This window comes from Boleophthalmus pectinirostris, unplaced genomic scaffold, assembly GCF_026225935.1.
Source record: "Boleophthalmus pectinirostris isolate CB_2022bp ecotype Guang Dong unplaced genomic scaffold, ASM2622593v1 HiC_scaffold_18, whole genome shotgun sequence".
NCBI lineage: Eukaryota > Metazoa > Chordata > Actinopteri > Gobiiformes > Gobiidae > Boleophthalmus > Boleophthalmus pectinirostris.
The window spans coordinates 28,448,994-28,474,210 of NW_026571133.1; the positions used below are offsets into that span (position 1 = coordinate 28,448,994).

Consider the following 25,217-nt stretch of genomic DNA (forward strand, 5'->3'; position numbering starts at 1 on the left):
CCTGTGGTGTAAAGGTGTAAAAACCAAACACTCATCCTCGCTGAGTCTGCGGAGTACATTTTGGAGCATGCGCAATACGGTTCAGAAATGTGGCCGAGTGCGGACAGACTCATGCGCTGTCTGAATCGGCGAGGACGTGGACTTCTCCTCGCAGGTACGCCTATATACAAGCACTACAACAGCTTTAGAGACAAACAGAATGTGACAATATGTACTGCAAGACGTCATGTTTATCATCATTAAAATCTGCTACCATCTCACACACTATCTGCACTTGGCCTCTTTATCCAGGCGCATACTATAAAGGTCCGCAGAGAAGCAGCAGCGACTTCACACAGACTTACCACGATGGTTTATATCCAGGACACATACCAACAACTCTTCTGCAGAAAAGTTTGTTGGCGGTCGGGTCAGGGATGGCTGCACTACAAAACCCATACAGACATGGTGAGATCTAATATATAGGCCTATACAACGGTGACATTGGGTTTGCCCCTTTGGGGATAATACGTGGAAAAGATGTGATGACATTGTACTCTCTGTATCTTGTGGTTGCAATGTCATTTGTCTTGTTATTACTGTATACTTTGCAGTAAGTTCTGCGAATGTGGAGACATAGCATGTGGAACCACTGTAATAATTTGTGATTTGAAAGGGAAAAAATACATTTACATTTATTATCTATTTGGATGTTCTCAAGCAGCCTCCAGTATGTAGCCATGGGAAACCTGTCCTAGATTCCTTATAGCTATAATGAGCACCATAGTCACACAGCTAATGCAATCACAAATTAGCTCATATTGACTTAGCTATTGATAAAAGGCATCGGTTCAGCTAAGCAGGATGTGTTTGGATGGTGTGACGCCTATATTTCTATCATTTCCATTCACATTTCTCATCACAGTAACTTTTTTTGTAGATATGGTGGCTGTTCTGGGGGAGACTACTGGTCACTTAGCATTAATCAAGCTCAGAGACAGCATGAGAAATGACCCGGAGGGCTATTCCATACTAATGTGGGTAAATACTTGATATAATCTTTGAATGTGTCATACTATTTTATATAGGCCTAATTCATTTGTCTTTAGGGAGAGGCCCAGGATACGGCTGTCTACTCTAGATTTAAACAAGATGTCCTTGATGCCTGATGGGTCATTTGGAAGAGAATATCTTCGTTTTCTGGATGATAATGTATGTCATCTGGAGGCATTGTATTCAACGCAATCTATATTCCTTGTACATGTTTAATTTACTGGTTATGTCTTTACTGTGTATTGTCTCAGCATGTCACACCGGACTCACGGGCAGATGTGAAGTTTGTAGATGATGAGGAGTTGGCCTACGTCATGCAGAGATACAGAGAGGTGCATGATTTCATGCACACTCTACTTGGCATGCCAACCAATATGTTGGGTAGGTATGTTTGGTAGGTTTAAACTTGCATTGATCATTATTTTACTTTTTAGAACCTAATAAATTGTAATTTTGATCTAAAACTGCTTAATAATCAAAACAAGTCCACTGACTTCTGGTTCAAAACTGGAGAGCTTAGAGGCCTCATTTCTTCATAGTTGCATTTCACTGTAGCAAGAAGCACATTGTCATTGTTGAAAAGCGGCTGTGTGACATTTTTTAATTCTACATGTATGGCCTAGAGTCTGTTTTTTAGACTAACTAAGAGCAGTGGGCGAAGATAGGGGCTAGGTGAAAACAGAACATTTTAGAGCAGACATGTCAAACTCAGGCCTGGGGTCCAAATTTGGCCTGCGATACAATTATATTTGGCCCTCAAGATCATATCAAACATGTATTAGAGCTGGCCCACCGGCTACAGATAGACTATAGAGACATAATTTATTTAAAATATTATTACCTCCGCCAAGGAGGTTATGTTTTTGCCGGCGTTTGTCTGTTTGTCTGTTTGTTTGTTTGTTTGTCTGTTAGCAACATAACTCAAAAAGTTAGGGACCGATTTTGATGAAATTTTCAGGATTTGTTGGAAATGTGAAAAGGAAGAACTGATTTCATTTTGGGGGTGATCCGGAAGAAATCCTGGATTCTGGATCACTTTGAAATTTTAGTTAACATTGTGGTAAATGGGGCCAAAAATTTAGTTTCTCAATATCTCGGTTAATTACTGACCAAACCCCATGAAATTTGACTCAGGGATGGACAATGGGATCCTCTTTCATATTCCAAAGGCTGATCCGGATCTGATCCAGAAGACTGATTTTATCGCAATTTATATAAAAAATGGGGGTAGTCCTTGGCGGAGGTCTGCGCTCTCTGAATGCTTTTCTAGTTATTTTATGTTGTGCTTGTTCTGGTTTAAGCAAAACTATTATCAAACATTTATTTTAATAAGAAAAGGTTTAACATTACATATCTCGAAAGAAGAGAAAACACGCAGATGTTGTTGAAATTTTTAAATAAATATTTAGTTTGGCCCACGACTTTGTCCCAGTTTTTAATTTTGGCCCTCTGTAAATTTGAGTTTGACTCCCCTGTTTTAGAGCACTTAACCCTCAATTCCAAGACAATATTACAGGATTTCTCAAACATGCATATATCAATTGAAATACAACTCTGAGTAAATGTATTTTATTAAATGTATGTCCTAACTTTGGTGCCCAGAGGACTAAACACGGAGTGTTTCAGATTCATGCAGCTTAAACCTGAAGATGTTAGACAGGCCTCAACTTTGATGCTGTTTAAATCCAGGCTCAAAACTGTTCTGTTTAGCTGTACTTATGACTGAAAGATTTTCATTTTTCATTCCACACTCTTCTAATTTAACGTCTCTCTCTCTTTTTAATTTTATGATGATTTATGTTTTTATTTGTTTTCATTCTGATTTTAATATATTTCTTACTCTGTAAAGCACTTTGAATTACTTTGTGAACAAATTGTGCAATGCAAATAAACTTGCTTTGAATTACCTTATTAGAATCTGATGAAAAGGAGATTTCTCCATAAATACCCTTTCATTATCAGACTGTCTTCCATTTTCCATTGTCGTTACTAAAACAATAACAAGCCATTTTCATGCTTTTAGGTGAGGTTGCTGTAAAATGGTTTGAAGCTGCCAACACAGGACTCCCAATGTGTGCCCTAGGAGCTATACTGGGACCACTCAGACTAAAAACACGGTAAAAAAAAAAAAAAAAAAATTTCAAAAACTACCTGTCATGAAGAGACAAAAAACAGCAGCTGTGTGTGGGCGCAAGAGAAAGCACCTGAGTTACTGATCACATATAGTAGTTCCCACATATAGAAGTTCACATAGTTTTATGGGGAGTTTATATGTCCTTATTTAGCTTGATCACTGCTCACATTATGTTTACATGATTAAATTAATTCTAATATCAACATTATGTGTTTGAAAGTCATTTGCAGACACTGTTCAAGACCCTGGGGCCATGGGCTTTACAGAGTGGTCGGAAGACTCGGTGCATCTTAAACATTTTTTATGAGCGAAGATGGGAGCAAAGCATACAGGACCTTCATGAGGAACTCAACATTGTTCCACCACCTGTCATTGTCACCACCAAGAGCAAACACAAACAATGGACAAACCATGAATGACTTCCTCTGTGAAAATTACTGCTGTTGATGTGCATTTGAATGATTTTGCTTATCAAGTCATGTTTTGTTGCAATAAAACAGGTTATTTTTATGTTATTCATCACTGCATCCTCTTTTCTCTAGACTGACGGATGGGGCAGCAGAGTAAAAAAAATTTCACAACACAACTAATGGTTGTGGGAGTTTAACGCTGCTGCCCTCTAGTGGTAGGAATTGTAAATTGGCTCTTAAATTGTTATTTGAATCAAACGCTTCAGAATGAAAAGGCACATTTCTTTTTATTCTTAAAAATATATTATATGTATATAATTAAAATAATAAAACATTTTAATAATAAAAACATCCTTTACTGTGAGTTAGCACTACATTAAAGTTGTTTTTATGCTCATCTAGAAACAAATACTCAATGTCAATGCTTAGAAAAGCAGAGTAAAGTAACAACACTAAATAAATACTTAAATCTAACTTTGAAACAAATGGAGCAGGACTTCTCTATATGCAAGAGTTTTTTCAGAGTGCACTAATGGACTATGGTGATACTTTGGTCAGTTACAGCACATGCTGGCAGCAGTGGAGCCGCAAAGGTCTGTATTACTGAGTGCAGTATAGCATTTGAGTCTGGTTCGTAAAACAGCAGCGTCTGACTCGGCCAGTCTAGCAGTACCCCGATCTTTTGGGGTTTCTTCACCACCTGCAGAGGCACTTTTTTCCCAGCATGACAAAACGAATAATCCCCATCATAGTTCGACAGCACCCAGGACTGACTGTTATAGCCCAGTCGTGCCTCATTTCCAGAGCCTTTGCGCTCTAAACTCGGATAGCAGACTCCAACCTTAAAGGCCGCACTCTGACCCACATCCACCACCCAGCAGTGTGTGCCTGAGGACAGAGCCTGGGAGCCCAAAGCATTGGGCCAGTTGTCAAAGCGAGCGGGGTCGTATGTATAGGGCTGACGGGACTTTTTATTATTGAAGGTCAGAGTGAAGTGGTCCTGAGACAGGGTCAGGAGAGGGCTTACGGTGCGTTCATCAAACTTGAAAAAGGAGGTTTTATGAGCTACGGAGAGGACAAATAAAAAAAAAAAAAACACATTAAAAATACTGTATCACTGTACTGTAAATAGTATTATTAGTATATATTATTAATCTGAAGCTAACAAATTTTGATTGGGACATATTATACTTTTGATTATCATAGTAGTCTATTGTAGAAATAAATGTAATAATTCAAGGTCCCCAATTTAAGATTTACAATTGGTAATATCCCACCATGCTTCACAACTGTGTAGTTTCTACTGTGTTCATTGTAGGTTCTTACACAACCAGATGAAAATTAGGTGTAGGATTCATACGTGGGTTTTTCCTGTGTGTCCATGTGCAAGCGTTTTATTCTGGTGCACTACACTAGGGTGTCTGGGGGTGGCACAGTGGGTGTCACATGTCCACAGTGTTTTCCCCCATGTTTTAGCCTGCCGCGGCATGTGGAATAAGCTTTTAGGTACATGCACTGCAATACTAGGAATTGCCCTTAGTAAAAGATAGGACTTTTACTAAGAAATAAATAGAAGCTCACCATTTTGTCCCAGCAGCACTGCAATAGCCCACAAACCTCTGAGGAGTTTACTGTCGATGCAGCTGGGATTCAGGTTGAGCTGCTCCGTATCACAGGGCTCTCCGACTCCCTCTGCTTCTTCCACTCTGGTACAACAAACAGACCGGTTTTACTTCACAAGAAACACAGAAGAAGAATTTGAAGTCTGAAGAAGTATTTTCAGATAGACAATTACCGGTCTGCTATCTCTTGAGCAGAAGTCTGAAGAAGAAAAAAGGAAGCAAAGTCAATTCCTTGTAATAACTACAGGTAATTTGTATATGTTTTAATACTATCCATGAGATGAAACCCTCACCGCAAGCTGTGAGTCTGGAATGTGCGTGAGAGTATGCACCAAACGAGAACGTGTTTGGGAGAGACTGGCCAAAGCCTGCTTCCAGTGGGCCTGTTGAGTCAGGAGACACTGCTCTACCCGCTCTTCCTCCCTCTGCACCTCCTCCAGAAGTCGCTGCTCCTCTTCCTCCAGGGCCTCACGGGCTGCACTGACCTGGGCCAACACCTGCTCTCGTGCTTGGTTTGCAGCGGCCTAATTAGAATAAGACTATAGAGTAGTATTGTGTGCATGTATCTTTGATTTTAGCCATCTCATTTGCACCACAACAGTAAGATGTATGAGAATAATTACAATATGAAATAGCTGATAAATATGGATAAAACTATCTTCTACACAGTATTTTCAAAAGAATGATAGCAAACCACTGAAGAAGGAAATAGTAAAAAGTTATTATGTGTTTACAAGGGCAAAATATCAATCATCAGCATAGTGCCATGGATTTTGCTGCATACAAGGACATCAAATCCATGTTTTCTATTTTTAAAATACAAAATGAAAATGACATGAATAATATTACACTGAGGTAACTGAACAGTCACCCTTCCTCTGGACAAGCATTTATAGCCACAGTATGTAACTTTTCAGCATGAAAATAGATTAAAAAAAATTTCATATAATACTAAATATACAGAATTTGAGATAGGCCTATACCAAGACTAGTAGGTCTACATGTATTGTGGTCACTGATTTGTTACATCATATAGACAGGCCTAAGTCTAGTCAACTCAGTAGGAACATGATTCTCACCTGCAGCTTTTGTTCTTTGTCTGTCAAAGTGTGCTCAATGAAACGTTCGACCCTCAATGCCTGCAACTGTATTTTTTCACACACATCCACCAGCTGATTCTGTAGAAGAAACACATGATCATAACCAAAAGACAACAAGAAAATCCAGTTTCTCCAAATACCTGTGGTGGAATCAGCTTGAAAAACCACTTGTAAAACCATGGCACGCCCAATACACAATTGAAACTTAAAGGTAGCGTCCAAAGGGGGCTGCCAAGCTTAAAATATCCATAAGCAGAAATAATTGGCTTAGCAAAATTGTAGATTTCACAGGGTAACCTTTGTTTACTTGGTTGAAATAGGCCTAGTGAACTAAAAATGATCTTGGTCAATAATAACAGAACATGAGTTAATATTTAATAACCTCAAGGTGATTAGTCAGTGAGCAGGAAACATAGAAACATGACTAAACTAAACTCAAGGTGACGAAACAAATGCACGCCTACTGGAGCATCTGACTAGTCCCCCCTAAACTAGCACCCATAATTAGCCTATAAACAATTCAAACACTAAAATTAAGACACTCGAAGTCGTCACATGTCTCAAAGGAGCACAGACACAAAATCAGGAGCGAACCACTTAAAATACCCTCACTATGGAGACTCTGGCGGCCAGAGGGGTGACCGAGTGTCCGCGGCACTGGCCCACGATGGCGCAGTGGGAGCAGATGAGTTTCTGTTCGGTCGCACAGAACCAGTCCAACTCAGCCTCGTGGTTCTCGCAGAGCTCACATTCCCCAGAGAAGATCCCGGACTCGTTGTCAGAGGTCGTCGCTTTGGTCAAGGAAGCAGCACCGCCACCTGGTCCAGCCGAGTGTCGCTCCTCCTTAAGCTTCATGCCATCGCTTAAAACTGTGAAAATTGGCTGATCACTCGCCATAATCGCGTTTTCCAAAGGCTTTAGTATTCTGTCCTGTTCATCCGACGAACATATTAACTCACAAGTAACGAGTCCGTCAGACATGGCACAGGGAGCAGCAGGTGCACCTTCCTCCTCCCGCTGCGTTGTTACACAGGTGTACGCAGGTGAGCGGAACAAGGAAGTAATACGGACATTTGAACTCAGCCCACCCTCTACATTTATTTGACTAGTTGGGCGTAGTTGGACACCCTAATGTCGGCTTAAACATTTTCTAATAAATCCCACTGCTGTTGGCAGTTGTGGCGTGTCTGAGAAATTCCATCTGTCTTCATAGGATCCATTGTAATCTTCTTTTGTCACTGTAGGTGTGTAGGGCTAAAGACAAGACAGGCAGAACCATCTGAAGCCTGAAGGATACTATATATAACATGAAGTGCACTCTTTGATTGTGAATATACAGTTAAGACACATTTGGTGGTCTTTTGATTACATAGCCTATGCAGGCGTTATTGGTCTATAGGCTGATATAAACCTGATGCCTATGACCTAGATGAAGACTGCAGGTCAGAACTATAAGCCTAGGCCACTATAAATAAATTATTTCAATAGAAATAGACCAATATCCTCTAACCCATTCTCATTTGTTTTGGGACGGTCCAGGTGTCATTGGATAGCAGGGTTTAAAACAATGCATGTTCTCAGTGGCATGAGAACTTTTATGTGTAACTGCATTGTGTCAAAAGACAAAGACAATTCACTACTACAACAAAGAGACCTTGATCTTGAGTTCCTATACAAATGTTAAAAAGAAGATGCCAGTAGGCTATGACAATAGACCTTTGAAACGGGTCTACATTTAGACCACATCTTTAATAAGCAAATAAGTAGGCCTACTTTATATGTTCAGTGAGAGATGTAGGAGTTTGATTTGTCAGTTCGACACCAGAATTGCAACTTTGTTTTCACATGTTGCTGGGGAAGAGGGAAGTGGGGAAAAATAATTGATAGCTAAAACTTCAATACAATAAAAAAAAAATTCACCTTGGGATAGGTCACAGAGATTGATCAGCTTTTATTAAACAATTATTGCAATGTTGTATGATGACCATTATACCACATGCAATATTGGCTGTTAACTTTTTATAATTACTGCCAAGGCATGCTTGCTGGGAGGTGAGCATGGATGTCTAGACTAAAGGTTGATTTTAAAAGAACTGTAATATTTTGACTTTAAATTCTATAAACATGATACAACTGTGTCCCCAGATACGAGCTATAGACATGTTCAAATCAAATATTGCTTTTACTAGTAGCAATTCTAATGCAGATGTATTCTTAACTACAAAAGCATTTGATATTGATATTTATTTATTTAATATGGATATAGCAATTCCATTGCACATTACACTTAGCTATACCTATGAGGAAGGTCAGACAGATCAAAATGTTCTAATAAAAGTGAAGAGTGTGGGAATATTTTTAAAGGATGATTTTAATTTGGTGAAAGGAGAAAGAGCCTCTCATCAGTCTCTCATTTGGGTTGCCGATTTCAATGCTGAAATCCAGTTGGTTTAAATCTAAAAGACCTTACTATTCTCATCAAACCCAGCAACTGCAGTCAAACATTAGTCAGTGCTAGTGCAGCCTCTGTTGCTGCATGTTGTCTATGCTGATAATAAAAAAAATGTTATGCCCACTATTTGCAAGTTAAGGCTACTCGCAGCCCAGGTTCAGTTGGGATTGTAATACTTTCTCTTAACTGAGTGCAGGCTTCAAATTATTATTATTACTTTTTTTTTTTTTTTTTTTTTTTTAGTTGAACGGTCCTATATTACACAAAGTTGTTGTTACTTCATCAAAAACATATACCTTATGTTTGTGATGAGGAAACAACATTATAACATAGATCAGAAAATGGCGTAATGTATGGACTAGCAATTTAAAGGGCCCATCCCTTTTAATTGCTAGTCTGTACATCCACAAGAAATAGGATCAGAAAATCAAACATATAAAATTAAATGCACCTTCCCATTGCCATGTAGGCTATTCCTTACAACAACTGAATGACAGATCTCCCTAATTTCTCCCAGACATGCAAAGTTACAGCCTCATGAAATTGAAACACAACCAAGAACTGATTATTCGCACAAAGTGAATCACGTGACTCCTCGGGCGGAGTCACGTGACAAAGTAACAGACGGACTTGAAAAATGCCAGAGCCATCCTGCCCCTGCAGGTAGCCTAAATAAGAGAACTATCAAGTGTGTTCTGACAGAGGGCAGTCCCAGTCTCAAGACAGACGACAGTCTCTGCCGTTTCCACGCTAGGCCTTTTTACTTTATGATGGTGACGATCTTACAGTCTATAGTCCCTATATCCTTTAAAATTCTAAATGTTCAACATTGCAGTATGGAGGCAACTGGAGGCATCGGATCATGGTCATTATAATAAAAATAAATCACCATTTTGAATTTCCTGAGTAGAAGTGTCAGATAGTTTTCTTTTCCATTGCAAAATTAATACAGAGGGTGGGGGGGGGGGGGGGGGGGGGGGGGGGCTGGGGGGGCTGAACTGTTGCCCAAGCAACGTACATTTCGCGCGAAAATTGCAGTGTTTGGTCACGAGAGTGAAGTGACGTAAGGGTTTAAGGCCTGCCTTGTTAAATACGGTCTCGTTATTGGTCAAAGAGGTCGGACGTCGTCTATTAAAAACGAAGATCCTGGCTCCATTGGGCCGTCCTATTAGCGCTGTCCCGCCTCCCCAGCCCCCAGTTTTCTGCGCCAGCGGTGTGTCACAGGCTGTGCTGCCGCCGGAGCGACCCGAGGGAGGCTTGATCTCGTCGGTCAACCGTAACTGGCACCACTGTGAGGCTGAGGAACCGCTTCACGACGTTTAAGCGGTGTACCGTGTTGGAGGCACTTTACAGCTCGCACTGTCCCAGCCCTCCGTCTTGATGTCGGACTTCAAGCTCGGGATCGTGCGGCTGGGCCGTGTGGCCGGGAAGGTGAGCTGCCATGTGCGGCGGGGGAGGTAGGGCCCAGGGGGACCGCAAAAATCACACAAACCTTGTGTTATTGTTTTAGCGGCGCCTTGTCAGTGCTTCTAACTTCTCCAAGGCATTTCAGGGTGACAGACTCTTAGCTCCGTGGCACATACAGTTGCCTTTGACGGGATTACAACAGTCGTGTCTCTGCCGACACGGTCCGTAGCTAAAGCTAACGAGAGCCGAGAAGCGAACGATGGAGATGATCGCTGGAGGAATACGTAACGCTAAATGCTCTTTGCGCTGAACGTTGATGTAGATACATTTACGTGTGTCGTTGAGTTGATTTGGTTGAATTTAATCCAGGAGTTGTTACAATCTTCCGAAGATAGCGTTACTGTTAGCCATGCTCCACACGCTAGCTTTAGCATAGCAATGGTATGAGGATTACACGGCGTGTCTATAATGGGAAGCCATTGCTCTGCTCTATCAGCTGGTTGCCTTTATTGTTCAGACTGACAAAGCACTGTGGGACATCGGCCGTAGCACCACTAAATCTGACAATCCCTGTCCGTGCTCGAACTGGAAGAGCATGGCAGTTTGTCCCTGGTGAATGATAATGTTTGATCGTTACAAATGTCACAAGACCCCAGACTCGATATAAAGCCCACTGAAGCGCAGATCTGTTGCCCCCCGCTGAGTGACAGGATTCTTGGACTCTACGATGGATTCTGCAAACTTGACTGTCGGTGTCTTGCGTTTGGAGTCTGGCATTATTGCTCACTGGTTGCTCCAATCCTCAAGTTGTTCTTACATTAGATTTACCATTTACTTAACCATTGGCTAATCACAATACATTTTATTGATTAGTAAGCACGTTATTAAAGCCACATACCTTTAAAAAGTAATGTTCAAATTTGCTCTTTTTGTTTCAGACAAAATACACCCTGATAGATGAGCAGGATATTCCACTTGTGGAAAATTATGCTTTTGAGGTAGGTTCCTAACTTTGTTGCCTAACTTCTTTTACATAAGTGCAGTAAATTACAAAGAAGTTTTTATTTCCAGGCACGTATGGAAGTCGATGCAGATGGTAATGGGGCCAAAATCTTTGCCTATGCTTTTGATATTGGCAAGGGTCGCTGGGCAGGAAGGCCACTACATGAGTTGCTTTGGTGAGTTATAACATAAAGTTGAGTTTGTTCATTATGGCGACAATTGCTAGGGCATACAATATTAGTTAAAATACATTACTTTTTAAAAGTCAGACACTACAGCATCGCTACTTATGTGATATAACAGTTCCAACATTTAAGCGTGCATTTATCATAAACCTTATCCTCCAGGGAGAAGCATCGAGGAGGCATTGCACCTAGTTTTCAAGTCATCCATATCAATTCTGTAACAGTGGACAACCGGTTAGACAACCTTCGACTAGTGCCAGTAGGATGGACCCCCAAACCAGAGGAAATTTCTAGCAAACAAAGGTATGTAGTTACTGTTATACACAGACAAAATATATTCTAGGGTTAATGCTCAAATTCTAATACTTTGCTCTTGTTTCCAGAGAGCAGTCCCTTTACTGGCTTGCCATCCAGCAGGTACCTGCTGACCCAGTTGAAGAACAATATTTGGAACTGAGCCGCACACGCTACTATAATGCCAATGGAGAATTAGTGGAGGAAGAGGAATGCTCCTGCACCTACTACGAATGTCACTACCCTCCATGTTCACTAATTGAGAGGAGGGTATGTATGCTCTGTACTTCATGGTTCACTTCACTGTACATTGCAAGGTATTAGAGCTGTACATATTACAAGGACTACTTTTTGACCTCCGAGAAGACCATTTCGATAAGGAGTGTCCCAGTGAACTTTTTTTTTTTTTTTTTTTTTGCATCATCTGTCATCAAACATAACAAAACCAAATAACCATTAACATCACATGCATTAACTGCCTTCAAAAGTCAGAACCCTTTACATTTTTTTTTTTTTCCCTTTGTGTTTTAGCTCCGGGAATTTAACATCTGTGGTCGCTGCCAGGTAGCTCGGTATTGTGGCTCTCAATGCCAGCAGAGGGACTGGCCCGCTCACAAGAAGCAGTGCCGTGAACGCAAGCGGGTCCTGGCCCTGGAGTCTGAGCCTGAGCGGTGATCTCCTGTTATCCTCATCTGGGACACGGCAAGGAGATGAATTGGGTGGGATGGGTAACACTTTATGGGATGTGAACCAAGATGAATTCTCAAAGATGAGACTAATGATGGAAAGGCTTTGGTTTTCCAAGGACTCAAAAGATTTGGAAGACAAAGAAAGACATATACCGTTTCCCAGAACTGGTCAATCCCCATAGCTTGTGTTTATGTGGATAACGGGAAACAGTATAATATTTTTGTCTTCATTATTCTCGAGGGAAGGACCACTCTTGAGCTCTACCTGCTGCTATGGGTTTTGTAAGCAAGGGGGACAAACATCCTTGGACCACGGTTGGACATAGACGCTTGTCAGTATCGCCTCTAGGTGTGTAGACATCTGTGTAAACGGGGACCCAGGAGCTTCGGTACCTGTCATTCTGCTGGCACAACCACAAATGGACCTTTTCACTGTACTGCTTCCCCCTGACGTTTGATACAAAGCTGCTGTCATGGTCACCTCAACCGCCTCACTGTCAAACTCCCCTCACAGCCAACTCTGATTTCACTAGACAAATCGCACTACCAGTATTGAGTGTTTGTGTCCGTATGCGTATTTGCTGCATATTTGTACTAAAGGATGAAAATGATCAAATTAAGGCAGGGTTATTCTTTGTCTTGTTTTCACAAGGGCCATATGTCACTGTTTTAATCTAACATTTAAACATGGATTTGATTTAAAATAATTCACCTAGTCTATATAATAAAGTAGCTGCCGAACACAGGCTTTAAATATGTTACTGGTTTTAAATGTCATGTTTTCATGTGTATAACACGGTACCAAATTGGACAACTAAATAATATTTAACTTTAAAATTAAATTAAATTTACATTTTTATCATTGAAGATGTGATCCAAACTTGGGTTTCCCAAAGTATCTACATTTTCTCGTCATTTTTGTCTGTTCATAAATTTAAAAGCAATAGTCTATGATAAGTGGACAAGGCTTCAGTCTCACCTGTGAAGGTTTGCTGTTGGGCTATTTTCAGTACTATTTCTGTTCTGCAACATGGTGACATAAAGCCTAAGAGTTATCATGGGGCACATTTTAACTACCAAGGGGAGGGGGGTGAACATTTTACCCATATTGCTTATTTATTCAACTAATTGTTAAGGTTAATTCCTACTTCTGCTATTTACCATTAAAATTTCACACCGACTGTCAGTTCTTCCACTTGACAGATTTCATGGTGTAAAAAAACTTGAATTCCTCCTTTACAGTTTTTCCCTAAGACAACTGTTCAAGTCAAACTGTTCAGTGTCAACTTTCGCCTAATCACCTGCCTTCCTTGTATTACCTTACCTGTAATGCACACATGCTTACTGTGTCTTCTTGTGTCTTAGGTGTGGAGTCCAGACACTTACAAAGCATGTGGTATGATTTACATGCGACTTGTTGATTGTTGACCTTTTGTATGAATGATTTTCACTGCACTATGATGAAGATCCTATGTTTGGTGCACATGTCAGAATGGAGCTGAAGGGAGGGTGTGTGTTTGTGAGTGTGTGTATAGATGTGTCTGAGAACTTGTTTTGTATAAGCATTAATCACATAGAAATAAAGAGCTACAATATGTGAATGAAGTAAAATTGTGACCATTGATTTTCCTATTAAAATGATGATGCACAATGTGGGTTATTGAGAATGCATACAAATGTATCGACAGTTCTTAAATTATTTAATTTCTTCTATCAGTAATGAAGTTTGGCAATACCTTGAACTCATTTTTACTTTCACTGTTTTAAATAATATAGTAATATAGATGCAAAGCCCATTTCCAAATATCTTTGTGGGGGAGAAAGGCAGAGCAGTTTTCCTCTAGTCTATGCCCATATGCTCATTGAATTAGTTAAACAGGTATTGGAATTTACCGATTACCGGGATATTATATGTTATATGTTTTCATTATTTTCCCATAGTGTTAAGCAAACAATAAAAAAAATACTAGCAGATGTTCTAACGGATGTTGTAACTGAAGCTTTAAATGGTACTTGTATGTCAAGGGCTAGATTTCTTCCATCTGCCACTTCTTTGCATACTTTTAGTCAGTGATGATAGTACCAGATTCCCAGAGGAGCTGTGGGCAGCCAGTAGTGACCAGGAGGAGAGGGAGGAGTAGTCGAAACAATAAGTTAATTGGGAGAAGGAAAAAAATAAGAATTAGAACCAATAAGAATTAAATGTCATTAATTGGTCAGTATAAAACATTAGTTGGAAAGTACTGCAGTAAGACCGCCCTGTCAGTAGTGGGCGTTAGACTTTCATAAAAGCTTTCTCGTAGTACTGTTTAATTTGTAGTTGGGTGTAAGACCTTTCATAACATTGACAACAAGACAAACTGAGCGACACTAAAAAAATTACATCACCTCAAAAATGGTTAATCTTGGCATTACCAGAGTGGACGACGCAGTGGCAGCAAAGCATCCCGTGAGTTTGTCTCCGTACAAATGACACTGATGGGATGTAAACACGGAGCTCTTTAGTCAAGTGGTGTGGTGCTGTCTTTGAATCAGTCCTTCTTATGAAGTGTTCAATTTGTGCGTGTATTTCAGGGGCTACAGAGTTATGCTGCCTGTCAATCTCATGCGTTTATGAAAGGAACTGGGACCTTTATTTTAGGTGAGTAGCTGAAGCCTCACACTATTTACACCAATTCTGGACTAGTCATCTATATTATTTTGCACCAATAAGCCTTATAGACTATCTGATTAAATCAATTATGAATGTATACATTAAAGTATAGGATTTATAGGTTATCTTTTACTATTCCAGGTGCAACTGGCCTCTTTGCTGCCCAGAAAGCTCTTAAGACAAAACTTCCTTATCCTCTTCAGTGGAACCTGCTGATTTCAGTAGGTTTGTAAATGTAACCTACCTATCTTTATTCAATGCATTATAGCCCTTGCACTGTAGCCAAGGTATTTAACACAGCTCTTTAAAGTGGTTTAATATTTTTATATGTTGTATATTTATATGTACTTACTGCAGTTCCTTGTAGCAAAAAAAATAAAATTAAAAGTATAATTTGACACACAAAAAAATTATAATTCTTCTTAAAATCAAAAAGAGCAATTGTTTTGAAAGCTAAACAAGCTGAATTGAGAATGAATGACTGTATCGTTGGATACATACATTTAGATCTGTACAAAATCTGTGTGGCCTGGGACAGCTCTTTCAGACTTGAGAAATTAATTAGTGCTGTTGTCAAAACAAGTTGCTTCTTTCAGTTGCATACTTGCGAAGTGATATGAAAACATATTTATCTTTTAACAGGTTTGGAAGAACTGTACATGCTTTCCTGTCTGGACTACTCTAAATACCTGTCCATAAACAGAATTAACTTTAAGATTACTTTAATTGTGCTTAATAGAATTGGCCCCACTGTATTTGTCTGAGTTGTTTATATTTTGTGCAGCTTTAGTTGTTGAAAATGTGCTTTATAAATAAACTTGACTTTGACTTTATCTTGTCTTTTTTCAGTCTTGTCATCCATTGGTAGTTATACAGTGACACGCTGGGAAACACAGAAATGTTCAGATCTCTGGCTGCTTCTCGAAACGGGAAAAGTTCCGGACAGATCACTATCACAGGGTTAGTAATATTTAAGAATCTAATGTAATATATTAAGTTATATGATGCTTACAATATACTATATTTGTGTATTTCAGTGGCAAAACCAGAGGATTCAGCACCCTCTAGTACCACAAAATATGGGGATGTGATGGACTAAAACATTGTTATTTGAGAATATGTTTTTGCGTGCATAAATGTGTAAAGTAAAAACAAAAATATTGCTCCTGTTGTACTGTAGTACTTTCACAAACACATTTTTTTCAGCATTTGAATTTCATATGAATGCATTGCCTGATAAACAGATTCAGAGATCAGGATTTAGTTGATGCTAAGCATGTGATTATTTGGATGCTGCTGAGATGTTGCATGCAACGTGCACAGCAAACAAATAGCATTGACAGTCAGTCTGTAGAGTGCACCATTATCTGTACTACTGGCAGAATGGGCTCAGATTCAGTTTTTAGATTTCAGATTCAGTCAGATCTGTGTTTAGGCAAGTCTGCACAAGACTACAAGTTTTTCAAGCCATTATTTTTAGCATTAAAACACATTTAATTGAATAACTGACATTAGTAATAATGTGGAACATTCCAGGCAAAACAATAACATCTCTATGGAGACAAACGAGTGGCATGCCTTCAGCCTTCCACCAGAAAAGTTATATAGTGCAACTTTAAAATATAACGGTAAAAACTGTAAAAAACAATTTCTAAATGTTACTTTTCTAAGTAAAATTTCAAGTAAGAATACAGTGTGGAAGAGGCATACTCTACGCATGCATGGCCCACTATTTTAATTTACTGTATTGACCCTTTGCTGTTTTCTGCCTCCAGTTAAAATCAATAACCACAAAACCTTGTTAACTTCAACAACTGGTATGAAGCATATTATTGAGGGTCAGGCCACCGATTGCTCTAGATGCACGTGACTGCAGAAAAAAATGTTAATCCTGATAATGAATACATCTGTTCAGGCAGGAAACAGCAGGAGTTTGAGAGGTAATAAGTAGGAAGTCCATTGTGACAATGGGACAAGCCCTATCTGTACTTTCAACTCTTCTTTACCCGAGTTAAAGTTGAGAGATGAGAGGCACGTCTGGACACGTTTTGAGTAAACGTTCACATTGTGCTTGAGTGGTTCTAAGAAAGGCAAACTTGTGACCACTGCGGAGAGCCTAGGCTACAAAATAGGAATACGCTAAAAGGCTAGAATTAAATAGATCTATAATGGTGTGCTACTTATAACATATATAAAACCGGGTTTTAGTGTGTTTAGTTGCCATTATTTCACTGTAAGTGACTCATAGTGCTTTCTATGACGATGATTAATAAGATCATATTCAGGCTTTATGAATAACGTCCCAACTTGGTAATAACAAAAGCACAACTCAAACTGGAGCCTTGTCCGGACCTGGGCCAATCCGCAAGGCGCAGCGCGAGCCTCGGCCAATAGGCGTCCTCGGTTAACTCGGCGGTTTGAAGGCGGTGCTTGACAGAAAAAAGGAAAGTATGAACAAGTTAGTGCCACAAACACTCATACAGTCTATGCTTAGACTAGGCTGTGCAGTGTGGTGCTTAGGCATGAGAGCTACACAAAAGATCACAGGACTAAACTGGAGTTAGAAGAATGTGCAGAGCTTTTATTGTTTTTTTAGATTACTGAATGCTCACTGGGGGACATTTTTCAACTTCTCCATGGCTTTAACTGCGACGGACCACAAACATAGCTTCAAAATGAATGGGTCCGGAATTTACGGCAGAGTCGGGCTGAGGAAAGAGGTAACCCAGGGAAAAGCTGTCAAAATTATCCAGTTCAAAGAAAGTGATTATTCTATAGATGGACTGCCAAAAGCGTTTCTTCACAGCCTAAGAACTTTGTTTGACATCCTGGATGACAGCGGCAGGGGGTACGTCCACATTTCAGAGATAGAGAGCCGCTGGCAGGGGGCAGACACCCGAGATCTCCCCGCGGGTGTGCTGGGGTGTTTGCGTAGGGTCGCTCCGCCACATGGCTGCCTCTCGTTCGAGCGCTTTGTTGCGGGTTTACGGTACTCTATGCTCAATCCGGAGAACCACATGAAAGTTCAGGCAACAGTTCACCCCCAATCTGCACTAAAACAGCCTGCTAAATCTGCCCCTATCCCTGTGCCTGAAAACAAGGTCCGTCCGCTTGGCCCGAGCAACTTGACAAACACCCAGCATCAGCTCCTGAGCAGGCCGGAGGAGGCTGTGTTCACCGCCTGTGCACCTCCGCGGTATGGCGTGGACAGGCCTGGGAGGAGTCTGGAGCGTATCCCTGTCGCTCCTGAAGCCGGTTGTTATCGGATGGACCAGAATCATGTGCCCAGACTAGGTCACACTCAGCCGGGCGGGATCAGGTCCATAGAGTCTCTGGACTTAGAGTCTCCTCGGCTTTCAAGACCAAGTAAGTGTAGCGTAAACACAAGAGTTCAAGGGATGTGCATTCCTCTGACACTCCACTACTGGAATGTATGTTTATCATAATTAGAGGAGATAGTCAGACTACATCAAGAGTCTAAGATATTTTTATAAAGAGAAAGGACACAATTCATCCAATGTCATAAAATTATACAGTGTCAACAAAATAACAGGCCTACATTTTCCTATTCCAGACAGTACACAATAATTAACATCAACATTTCTATGTCGGGGACATGCTAAGTCATAAGGAATAGGCTACTGCACGTTTTCCTGCCAGGTGTGTTATTGAGCCCAGCCCTTTTTGAATGACTGAACTGAAGGAGAGCACATTTTTCCCAAGAGCAGACATTCAATGCACGCATAACTGAGCTGATACGTCTTCTACTGGAATTTTGGCAACATAGAGCTCGTAGTCTAATTCCTATCAGTGTCTGGCAAGATGATTGCCATTATATTATATACAAATTAGAGTAATTTGATCCATATTTCTTCACCCTAATAATTGTGCTGGGCAGCTTTTGCGTGAGTGCTCAAGGAAAAGCTTTGATGTTTTATGGTCATTAACCTGAAGAATGTGGTCTATGTTTCAAACTTCAAGATAGTAAATTTAAGCTCAGGTGTCCTGGGGGTCATAACCTCAGAGCTGGGTTAGTTGGGACCCTTCTGTAAGATGTGAGAGTCTCTCAAGTTGAGTGAAGGTGGTGAAGTGTTGGGGGTTGTGTGAGATTCTTGTACATGTTTAGAGCCTCTATAGTTTTTCCCATATCCTTTGTAAGCTGTTATGGTCACATGTGTTGTAACTTAGCGTTTCTTTTACTTAAATCTATGGCACTTACATGTACACAGTTTAACATTATATCATGAGGAGATGTTTATCAGTTCTTTCTGCAGCTATTTTAGAATGAGATATTATATAATAATATCAACCCTATATTCAATATTAACATGTTGGATATCATTTCCTTTAAATTTACATATTTATTGATAATATAATTGATACGTATATTGTGAACCTATATATATATATATATATGTTCACCAAAATACAACAAATACAATACAGCTTCTGCTTTTGGCTAACCTTTTCAATGCATGTTACTTACAGCCTCATACGCTCAATAGATCTCACTTATGTAATGATTATATGATATAATAATTGGTTGATAGAAGTTGATTAAAAACCCCTAATCATGAGTCTGTAGGCTCTTGTTTGATTCCTTTACAACAGGCCTGTCTAGAGCTATAACCATGACTCTTTGACTCTCGTGCCCTGGGGGAGTCTCGCTGCAGTCAGGACATTGCTAACACTTACATACATGGATTTACACAGCCAGTATATTAGCGAACAATCCAGACACGTGCATTCAACTTCCAACAGCAATTACCCATACTTCATTTCCATTTCTATTTGAAATGATAGAAAAGTACAGTTTGAGTGATGACAAGTCAGTAAATTTTGCAGCAACAGGAAAATAGTGTAATCTGTCACATGCACCAAAACCTGATGGATTAGAGAAGATTAGAATAGGCAGGCCAGAACAGTACTTGTGTGTTTACAGAAAAAGTGAAATTATTACTTTAATTTAAAGAAAAAATCAAATTGGACAAAGATAAGACAAGTGAATTGTACACTCACTGCACATTCACATTGATATGCTGAAATGCCAGGTTACTTTCACATAGATCTGTTAGAGTTGGACACTTTTTAACCACTAATAAATCTTTTTTTTTTTTTTTTTTTTTTACATAAAACACCACTAGAATTAAATTAAAAAATGCCTTTTATTTTTCCATATAAAACAAGATGTTGTATCCTGGTTGTATCGTGTAACATTTCTGAATTCTAATTGGCAAGATGCACATATACACAACTTGTCAGTCTTTTAATAATACATATATACATATATAAATACATTATAATCATTACTTATTATACAAGAGAAATTTTTTTTTACACACGTCTAAATTGTCAGACAGATTTGCTGCATTTAGCTCCCTCATGTGGTCGTTTCATTAGGCTGCATCAAGCGGACAGTGAGAAATCATTTTGAAGTAGGCTGCCTGCAAAAAATCCTTGCCTGTATAATGAATATCCTTTTTCATAAATTATTACAGGCAAACTAATGTGTTAGTTATTAAATTGTTAGTATAGAGTTCTTTAACAATCTGCCTTCATAAAACTAGGGTACAAGTTTAGTTACAGGAATAGGAAGTTTAGTTGTGATTTAATCCTTCACCTCCTCTTATCTTGCTCAGGTGGTGTTGGGAAATCAGGTTTACCAAGATCTCAGAGTGAATCAGCAACAGGACTTACTGGTGGGTCTAGACGTCATGGGAGGAGTCGTGAGGAGCAGAGACGGCACACTATATCCAATGGAGTGGACTATGGCATGGTTAGTACTTATTCTACAATTTGATTATGTCATAATCTCAGAGGGGAGGGTAGAGACAACTTATCTGAATTGTTGTTTGATGTAGACATAGCAGAACAAAAAGAAATCCCATGAGAATAGAATTGTAAAGGCTTTCCAGTGAGGATTTCAACATTTCACTTCCAATTGGTCGCTACTTACCCCTCCCATCCCACTGCCCCCTGTGTCCCCCTCGCTGGGCCCCTCCCACCCCACAGTCCCAGCTCATGCCTGTTTTCACTCCCCATCTCTGCCTCTTCAAGGCTTGCCTTCTCTCTCTTTTTCTTTCCTCCATTTTTGGTCTTTATTTCTACGTGCTCCCAGTCTCTGCGTCTGGAGGGGCCACTGACCAAACCCCCCCTCCTTTCCTCCCCCTCAGCGTGTACCTCCCACCCAGGCCACCTTGGCCCGCTGCTGCCCTGATGGTAGTGAGTCGGGTCGGGCCCAGGGGCCTGGGACAAGTGGAGGACTCGTTAGGACCACCTGGCCCAACCTGGACGGCTGTGTGGGCTGCTTATACAACGGTTTTCATCCCCCTCAGCAATAGTCTCTGCAGCAGCAAGGCAGTACACTTTTTCCTCTGGGTGAGTAGGATTAGAGTGAGATCAAGGCATGGGACAAGGGACTGGAGGAAATGAAACCAATCTTTGATATTGTTTATAGTAGGATTTGAGGTACTTTGCTTGCTTTGGTAGTAGTGGACAGGGCAGTATCGTCAATTGCATTGTGTCAAGTGTATCAGAGGAAACAAAGTTACGGTTCTTTTTGTTATGGTTCTTTTTGTCCTCTTTGTTTGGCACCAACATTATTCTTTATTCCAGTTGTCATTTTCTGAGCATGTTGAAATATTTAATTAACCTCAAATGGGGATAGTTTGTCTACTGTTATTGTATTGTGACTGCAGTTCAAAAGACCTTTATGTTGTACTTTTGTTTTCCATGCCCTGTAGTTCTATTATTGTGACATATGTGTTATTGTTCATTGACAACTGAATCAGCAGGGATGTGAAACAAGTGCTCAGACAAACAAACCAAAATGCAACTTCCAGTTTAGTTATCTCCATCCTACGATGCCCTTTGAAAACCAGCCGTCCTTTAAAATAGTCCTGTTCCCCAACATGTATCTGACACAAAAGTAATTCATATTGTAAACATCAAACCCACCCCCTATTTCTCCAGTTACTTTCTTACAGTTTTTTTTATTGAGTTTGATGTTTGTCTTTTTACCCTGATGTCCAGCACAAATGAATGTACAAACAAGTTTTTAGGGAGATGACACACCAAGTGGCTAAATGCCAGCCACGCTGAGGCCTAGACTGTGTCCGCCCGGTCAGCATAACTCAATACAGCCGGCACACAAACCCTTTCTCTTTCACACACATGTGAACACACACATGGGGCGGCCACAGTAGAAGTGGCTCTGCTGTTTACCCCATTCTTAGGTGGCTGCACGGTTACCATGGTGCCAGAATGATGGCTCCTCAAAACATTGTTCTCGATGGGAGAGAGTTTGGCACAATTGGTACCACGCCATTGTCTAAACATCACAAAAGGACTATTGCTGCACATGCCCTTGGTGAAAAGATGTGAGTGCGGATGCCTGACTGAGTAACACTACAGCATAGCACAGTACCAAAGTCCCCTCCATTAATAGATACATTTAAAACATGCTTCTAACTAGGACATATGGTATGATGAAGAAAAAAAGCACTTTTTTTCTGGAATGGAAAACTATGCTACAGATTCTGCATTACGTAAACCGAGCAGAGCAAAAAGCAAGATTTTTTACTTTTGATATTTAACATTAGGTATTCATGTTTTGGCAGTCTGCTCTGCGTCAAAGTTGTTCAGCTTGCTTTCTCACATCTCCATGAGTTTTAGATCAAATGTGTTCAGATGTTTGTTTATTTTTTTCCTTACCGTCACACAGCTAAAGCAAATGAAGGAGCTGGAGCAGGAGAAGGACTCCCTGCTGGCGGGCCTTGAGGTGGTTGAACGGGCCCGGGAGTGGTACCAGAGCCAAATCCACAATGTCACTGAGAGGCAGAGACAGATCGGCCAGAATTCAAAGTGCACAGTGAGTAAAGACAGCTAAACTTTGAGATCAATATTTTATCTTAACATTTATATGTTTTATATTTTGAATAAGCCTACACATATTCAAAACACTTGTATTTATATGTGTATACATCATATTTTTTTATATATATTTTAAGGATTTCTTTAATGAAGCAACACAATGTCGCATGAATGTTTTAATTCCAAAACTCCAAGAAGTCAACCGATGCCTGAGTGACCTTATTACCTGCACAGGGATGGTATGTACCATGTTACATAATAGTTATTCAAATGATATCTTGACAGTTAGTGCATATTGACATAACATTGTGATGTTACAATTTGTGTTTTTTTATTATCAGTAAGGGCCAGATAGTGTAAACAAAATGTATATTTTTGGCAGTCTCTTTCCCCCAGTGGAAGTCAGACGTCTCCACTGTCCAGCAGCTCACAGCCTCCACCTCCAGCCCCTCCCCAAGCCATCCAGAGACTAAAGGACCAAAACAGACTCCTCACACAGGTTCACAAAGAAAAGCCCAAAATACTTAACTCACTGTTCTACTTCACATCTTCACTATTTTTTCTTCCTTTGTCCAGGAGGTGTCAGAGAAGAGTGAACGCATCACTCAGCTGGAGCAGGAGAAGTCCGCTTTGATAAAACAGCTTTTTGAAGCTCGTGCTCGCAGTTCACAAGATGCAAGCACCCTGGACTCAACTTTTATCTGATAACGCCACTTGACACTTTTCAACAAACCTCTCTGTATAAAGACTCAAACTGCTGAGGAGACAAATCGATGCACTCCTAGCCTTTTGTTTACCCAGCTGTCCAGATATGACAGTAACGCACCTTTAACCCGGTAATACTACCACTCCAGACCGCAAACATGCTCTACAGGGATGTGACCAGTCCCAAGAGTCCTGCTCTATCAGAGGCTGTTGTTTAAAGACTTTTTGTTCCACAGCAAACTCTGTGACCTTTAGAGTTCCACTAAAACATTTAACTGTTTCATTGAAAAGTATCTCTAGAGACCTCATCACTTTCTTTCTTACAAGATGGCAGCACCTGTAACATTTCATGTTCTATTCTCCAAAGACTATCTGGCCACAAGGTCCCAAAGCATTAGGGACAGCTCATTGTTCCAGTCAAGACCTCTTTCTCACAGCATGGGAAGACAAAATAAAATGCCATCTTTTTAATGACTGACAAAATAGTCTGCTTGCAGTGATCTATCACTTATATTTTAGGTTTGTACTTTCATCTAAAAGGTGCTAATATTATTTTCACTTTAGTTTAAACCTGTGATGTTTTGTGGGTCCATTCACTACAGAAGATGGCGTTTTTCATTTGCAGTAGCATGTTGGATTTGTTACGGCATGTTTCAGGACAGAAATGTCACAGAAGACAGTTTTAGGATGTAGAAGAAGAGAGATGAGAAAGTTTTGCACGTAGCAGAAAATTTTAAAAAAGCACAGGCTGAATGTGTCTCAGTATGAGCTTTGCAGATGGCACATGTTTTACTTTGGTATCAGTTTGGTGTTTCAGGGTCACAGCCACTGCCTTTAGTGGTGTGTTTACACATTGTATTTTATAGAGCTAGTTTACAGCAGAATTACTAAAGCTGTGAGAACATGTTTTTTAAATATGTAATACACATGCATTTAATCACTAAGCACAATAGAAAACATTGATGTCAGTGGGGGTAGATAGATAAAAACAGCTCTTGTTTTGCTTTGTTTTGAGGCAGTGAAAAATTTTATGGTACTTACGGGATAGCTGCATTCTTAAATGGCAGGATAAGGCATTGATGTGTCTTTTGACTTTGTGATTGTAAGTTTGAAGCTGCTCAAACCATGTTATTTGTGAATAAAAGTGTCATCACTAAATTTAGAATAAATAAGATCAAAAAAGCTGTGTGTGTTTTTGTGTGAGCCATAGAGAGAGCAAGGGTAACTAACATGCTATAAACAAAATGTTAATTAATTAAACTATAGGACAAATAATTAGAATAAAATGGCAAACCCAGCTTAATCTAACTAAGGTTGAGATGTAGTCTATAGGCGCTAAAGCTGTTCAAATAGCTGCATGCCCTGACACTAGAATACAGGCTTGCCTTTATTTAAAAATGCATTTGTATTTGTTTAAAGAGTAGAGGCCATGCAAATTCTGAATAATGATATAAGCTACAGCTAAAGTAATATCTTGCCAAATAAGCCCAAGCCTGATAGTGAAAAGAAGGATACCTTAGGATGACAATAAGTGTAGAAGATGTCAAAAATTCCTGTTGGAAGGCGGAACATAAATGGTGGTAAGTGATTTAATTGATAAAATACGTACTTTATCTTATAATTAATTTAGACATGGATCAAGTTATGTAAAATATCTACT

At 39.9% G+C, this 25,217-nt stretch overlaps 5 protein-coding genes across 7 annotated transcripts; 4 read left to right on the forward strand and 1 right to left on the reverse strand.

The window, feature by feature from the left end:
- Positions 1–19: 19 nt before the first annotated feature.
- Positions 20–3,676, forward strand: coq4 (coenzyme Q4 homolog (S. cerevisiae)). 2 transcript variants are annotated; one of them, XM_020925338.2, is made up of 7 exons: positions 20–154; positions 292–447; positions 920–1,016; positions 1,089–1,191; positions 1,284–1,413; positions 3,056–3,149; positions 3,387–3,676. In XM_020925338.2, exons 1-7 carry the CDS (start codon positions 88–90, stop codon positions 3,583–3,585), a joined length of 846 nt encoding a protein of 281 aa, XP_020780997.2. In that variant the 5' UTR covers positions 20–87; the 3' UTR covers positions 3,586–3,676. The 2 variants fall into 2 exon arrangements, with proteins under 2 accessions (XP_020780997.2, XP_055010022.1); XM_055154047.1 differs by lacking the exon at positions 292–447 and having other exon boundaries at positions 24–154.
- Positions 3,677–3,844: 168 nt separating this feature from the next.
- On the reverse strand, positions 3,845–7,341 carry bspry (B-box and SPRY domain containing). Of its 2 annotated transcripts, none has more exons than XM_055154046.1 (6): positions 6,911–7,341; positions 6,278–6,376; positions 5,492–5,722; positions 5,372–5,397; positions 5,158–5,282; positions 3,845–4,641 (listed from the first exon to the last, which is right to left on the reverse strand). In XM_055154046.1, the coding sequence occupies exons 1-6, from the start codon at positions 7,277–7,279 to the stop codon at positions 4,106–4,108; spliced, it is 1,386 nt and encodes a 461-aa protein (XP_055010021.1). In that variant the 5' UTR covers positions 7,280–7,341; the 3' UTR covers positions 3,845–4,105. The 2 variants fall into 2 exon arrangements, with proteins under 2 accessions (XP_055010021.1, XP_055010020.1); XM_055154045.1 differs by having other exon boundaries at positions 6,905–7,341.
- A 2,587-nt stretch (positions 7,342–9,928) lies between these two features.
- zmynd19 (zinc finger, MYND-type containing 19) lies at positions 9,929–13,938 on the forward strand. The gene is made up of 6 exons (XM_020925180.2): positions 9,929–10,181; positions 11,096–11,155; positions 11,229–11,335; positions 11,507–11,647; positions 11,728–11,908; positions 12,170–13,938. Exons 1-6 carry the CDS (start codon positions 10,131–10,133, stop codon positions 12,311–12,313), a joined length of 684 nt encoding a protein of 227 aa, XP_020780839.1. The 5' UTR covers positions 9,929–10,130; the 3' UTR covers positions 12,314–13,938.
- A 635-nt stretch (positions 13,939–14,573) lies between these two features.
- On the forward strand, positions 14,574–16,143 carry tmem141 (transmembrane protein 141). Its single transcript, XM_020925332.2, has 5 exons — positions 14,574–14,776; positions 14,902–14,968; positions 15,122–15,205; positions 15,830–15,940; positions 16,018–16,143. Exons 1-5 carry the CDS (start codon positions 14,723–14,725, stop codon positions 16,077–16,079), a joined length of 378 nt encoding a protein of 125 aa, XP_020780991.2. The 5' UTR covers positions 14,574–14,722; the 3' UTR covers positions 16,080–16,143.
- A 1,281-nt stretch (positions 16,144–17,424) lies between these two features.
- sapcd2 (suppressor APC domain containing 2) lies at positions 17,425–24,739 on the forward strand. The gene is made up of 6 exons (XM_020925211.2): positions 17,425–18,346; positions 20,620–20,756; positions 22,704–22,850; positions 22,990–23,091; positions 23,235–23,351; positions 23,429–24,739. The coding sequence occupies exons 1-6, from the start codon at positions 17,617–17,619 to the stop codon at positions 23,555–23,557; spliced, it is 1,362 nt and encodes a 453-aa protein (XP_020780870.1). The 5' UTR covers positions 17,425–17,616; the 3' UTR covers positions 23,558–24,739.
- Positions 24,740–25,217: the final 478 nt, after the last annotated feature.

What these genes read in the sequence shown, in the direction of transcription:
- coq4 (XM_020925338.2), top strand. Translation starts at nt 88, where the DNA reads ATGTGGCCGAGTGCGGACAGACTCATGCGCTGTCTGAATCGGCGAGGA. An exon ending in TTCGTTTTCTGGATGATAAT is followed by an intron (nt 1,192 to 1,283) that starts GTATGTCATCTG and finishes GTATTGTCTCAG; the next exon opens with CATGTCACACCGGACTCACG. An exon ending in CATGCCAACCAATATGTTGG is followed by an intron (nt 1,414 to 3,055) that starts GTAGGTATGTTT and finishes TCATGCTTTTAG; the next exon opens with GTGAGGTTGCTGTAAAATGG.
- tmem141 (XM_020925332.2), top strand. Translation starts at nt 14,723, where the DNA reads ATGGTTAATCTTGGCATTACCAGAGTGGACGACGCAGTGGCAGCAAAG. An exon ending in AACTGGGACCTTTATTTTAG is followed by an intron (nt 14,969 to 15,121) that starts GTGAGTAGCTGA and finishes TTACTATTCCAG; the next exon opens with GTGCAACTGGCCTCTTTGCT. An exon ending in GAACCTGCTGATTTCAGTAG is followed by an intron (nt 15,206 to 15,829) that starts GTTTGTAAATGT and finishes GTCTTTTTTCAG; the next exon opens with TCTTGTCATCCATTGGTAGT.
- zmynd19 (XM_020925180.2), top strand. Translation starts at nt 10,131, where the DNA reads ATGTCGGACTTCAAGCTCGGGATCGTGCGGCTGGGCCGTGTGGCCGGG. An exon ending in TGGGCCGTGTGGCCGGGAAG is followed by an intron (nt 10,182 to 11,095) that starts GTGAGCTGCCAT and finishes TTTTTGTTTCAG; the next exon opens with ACAAAATACACCCTGATAGA. An exon ending in GAAATTTCTAGCAAACAAAG is followed by an intron (nt 11,648 to 11,727) that starts GTATGTAGTTAC and finishes TCTTGTTTCCAG; the next exon opens with AGAGCAGTCCCTTTACTGGC.
- sapcd2 (XM_020925211.2), top strand. Translation starts at nt 17,617, where the DNA reads ATGGCTTTAACTGCGACGGACCACAAACATAGCTTCAAAATGAATGGG. An exon ending in GCCAGAATTCAAAGTGCACA is followed by an intron (nt 22,851 to 22,989) that starts GTGAGTAAAGAC and finishes ATATATTTTAAG; the next exon opens with GATTTCTTTAATGAAGCAAC. An exon ending in TTATTACCTGCACAGGGATG is followed by an intron (nt 23,092 to 23,234) that starts GTATGTACCATG and finishes TATTTTTGGCAG; the next exon opens with TCTCTTTCCCCCAGTGGAAG.
- bspry (XM_055154045.1), bottom strand. Translation starts at nt 7,279, where the DNA reads ATGTCTGACGGACTCGTTACTTGTGAGTTAATATGTTCGTCGGATGAA. An exon ending in ACAAAGAACAAAAGCTGCAG is followed by an intron (nt 5,723 to 6,277) that starts GTGAGAATCATG and finishes TATTCTAATTAG; the next exon opens with GCCGCTGCAAACCAAGCACG. An exon ending in TTCCAGACTCACAGCTTGCG is followed by an intron (nt 5,398 to 5,491) that starts GTGAGGGTTTCA and finishes TTTCTTCTTCAG; the next exon opens with ACTTCTGCTCAAGAGATAGC.